Raw genomic sequence first — 2,262 nt, 5'->3', positions numbered from 1 at the left:
AAGTGGGAACTTCCAGCAGGGAAACTTGCCTTAATGTCGGTCTGTATTCTGGTCCCTGCTTGATCATCAGAGCTCGGCATTTCGGCGTTCAGAACGTGGAAACCGCATCCCAAGTCCCAAGGCCCCCATTGCCTATGGCAGTTGAACATGGCGTTCCTATGAGCAGGAAAAAAACTTTTTTTCTCATGTCAGATTTCACTCCGAGAGAGTCAATGAGAGCTTCTGTGGTTCGAATTGATATACTTGATGAATAATTTGAGTCTCAGGGTTTCGAATCAAGTGATTAGCGATTCTCTGCGGCTCGCCTGACCCGAAGTATGGCGACGCTTCCGCTTACGGAACCTGCCGTTCTTAAGATTTTGACCACCACTGTATATACTAAAAATGTAAGTCCACAGAAATCCCGTTGTGTCGTATGGATCAGAATGGGCGCTTCCTTCGTAACGTTCAAGCGTACCTACTCGGCTTTCGAGATCGTGATCTTTTGGTGCTCTCCGTCTCCGAGATGATTTCATGCCGCTTCTAATTTATGCCTGATCGGAGAAAGCGCCCATTCTGGAGGAGCCCTCCCACCCATTCCGAAGGAGCCAAAGAATCGAGATCAGGTATTCGTAGTGACTCATGAACAGCATCGAGCATCATCAGCCATCGTCGACAACAACGAAGTTGGGAAAAATCCATCGTCGACAACAACGAAGTAGGGAAGAATCCATCGTCAACAACAACGAAGTAGGGAAAAATCACGTAAAATCGTTGAATGTTTAAAATCTAGAAGCGGCATCGTTGAGCTCGTGTGCCGGGGAGGTACCAGGGAGACTTCTGAAGGTCCTCTTAAAATATCAAGAGTATGTGTTCAATATTAATAGAGTCCATGCGACACAACGGGATTTCTGTGGACTTCCATTTTTATGTATACAGAAGGCCTTAAGCCCGACCAAGGACAGGGAGCCGGGAACTGGGAAAGGACCGAAGTCGCCATCCCTTATTACTACCTCCGGCTCCCCCTCCGTCCTGCTTGTCATTCATCTTTGGCTCTATCGGCCGTTCGTCCTGCTAAATCCTCTACCCCGAATTTTTCTATTGAGGTCTTCTTTTTACTTCATGATGTCATCCAAGATCTTCGAGTTACGTTCCCATTCTGCTCCGCTCGCGAGCATTTGGTCCATGATTTCTGGGATCGTTCGGGCCGTTATCCCGCGTCTCTGTGAGGCGAATTTTGGGCATTCGAAGACTGTGTGGTGCACGTCGTCTGTCTTGCCGGTAGGGCACCCAGGGCAGCGCTCGGACGGTGCGAGCCTTCTCGCTGCTGGGTACTCCCCGAAGTCTCCATGTCCGGATGAAATCTGCGTCTTGTAATAGGTGAGCTCTCCGAGCTCTCGTCCGAGCCACCTGCTCTACTTCGGTATGCAGCTGTAAGTCCAGCGTTCCGTTGTGGAGCTGTCCCACCTTTCCTGCCACGCTTGCACCGTGTGGTTCCTGATCTGCTCGCCGCCTGTCTGCGCCGTTCCGATTGCGGCGGAGCCCTCTTGACGACTTATTCTTTTCTTTTCTTCGTATAGCTGGCTTCTTTCTTTTGCGAGTAGGGCCCATGGGGTAGTCCGCGCCAGTACGAGGTCGGCTTCCGTGGAGTTCGTCCTATAGGCTCTGGTGATACGAATGGCCATGACTCTTTGTGTTCTATCAAGCTTGTCCCTGTATTTCGAAAAAACGAGGGCACTTGGAGCCCATATCGGTGCTGCGTACAAAGCGATCGATTCACTGACCGCGGCCAGCAGCCTTCTCTGTGTCTCGCTCGCTCCGAAAGTCCTCGGTAAGATTCTGGCCGTGCTCATTGCCACTTGAGTTGCTTTCTTCAGTCTTTCTTCTATGTGCGTTTTCCCTGTAAGGTTTTGCTCTAAGATGATGCCGAGATATTTCACGTGTGTCTCCACCCGGATCGTTTCGCCTCTGAGTTTGATGTCGGAATCCCCGTCTGTCCTTTTCTTGAGGAGCATGACGGCCTCGCATTTCTGCGGGGCCAGCTCCAGATGATTTTGCTGCATCCACCCCGCTATCCGATCTTGCGCTTCTTGCGTGATCTACTCGAGTTCTTCCATACCACGTGCCGTGACCAGGCGAGCCAAATCGTCGGCATACGCGATTGTCCGAGCTCCCTCCGGTAGACGCAGACGAAGGACTCCGTCATATGCTATGTTCCACAGCGTAGGCCCCAGCACGGAGCCCTGCGGGACCCCGGCTGTCATTCCCTGTCTTCTTCCATCT

General features: G+C 51.5%; 1 protein-coding gene across 1 annotated transcript; it reads right to left on the bottom strand.

The window, feature by feature from the left end:
• Positions 1 to 29: 29 nt before the first annotated feature.
• LOC108864059 (uncharacterized) lies at positions 30 to 2,042 on the bottom strand (the record flags this gene model as incomplete). The annotated part of the gene is made up of 2 exons (XM_018638958.1): positions 1,447 to 2,042; positions 30 to 156 (listed from the first exon to the last, which is right to left on the bottom strand). Coding segments are annotated over exons 1-2 (723 nt in total), but the record flags the coding sequence as incomplete, so codon positions are not given.
• Between the last annotated feature and the right edge of the window lie 220 nt (positions 2,043 to 2,262).

This window comes from Galendromus occidentalis, unplaced genomic scaffold, assembly GCF_000255335.2.
Source record: "Galendromus occidentalis unplaced genomic scaffold, Mocc_1.1 scf7180000077215, whole genome shotgun sequence".
Lineage (NCBI taxonomy): Eukaryota > Metazoa > Arthropoda > Arachnida > Mesostigmata > Phytoseiidae > Galendromus > Galendromus occidentalis.
Note: the sequence above shows the minus strand (reverse complement) of the source record. Positions and strands in the feature narration are given on the sequence as shown.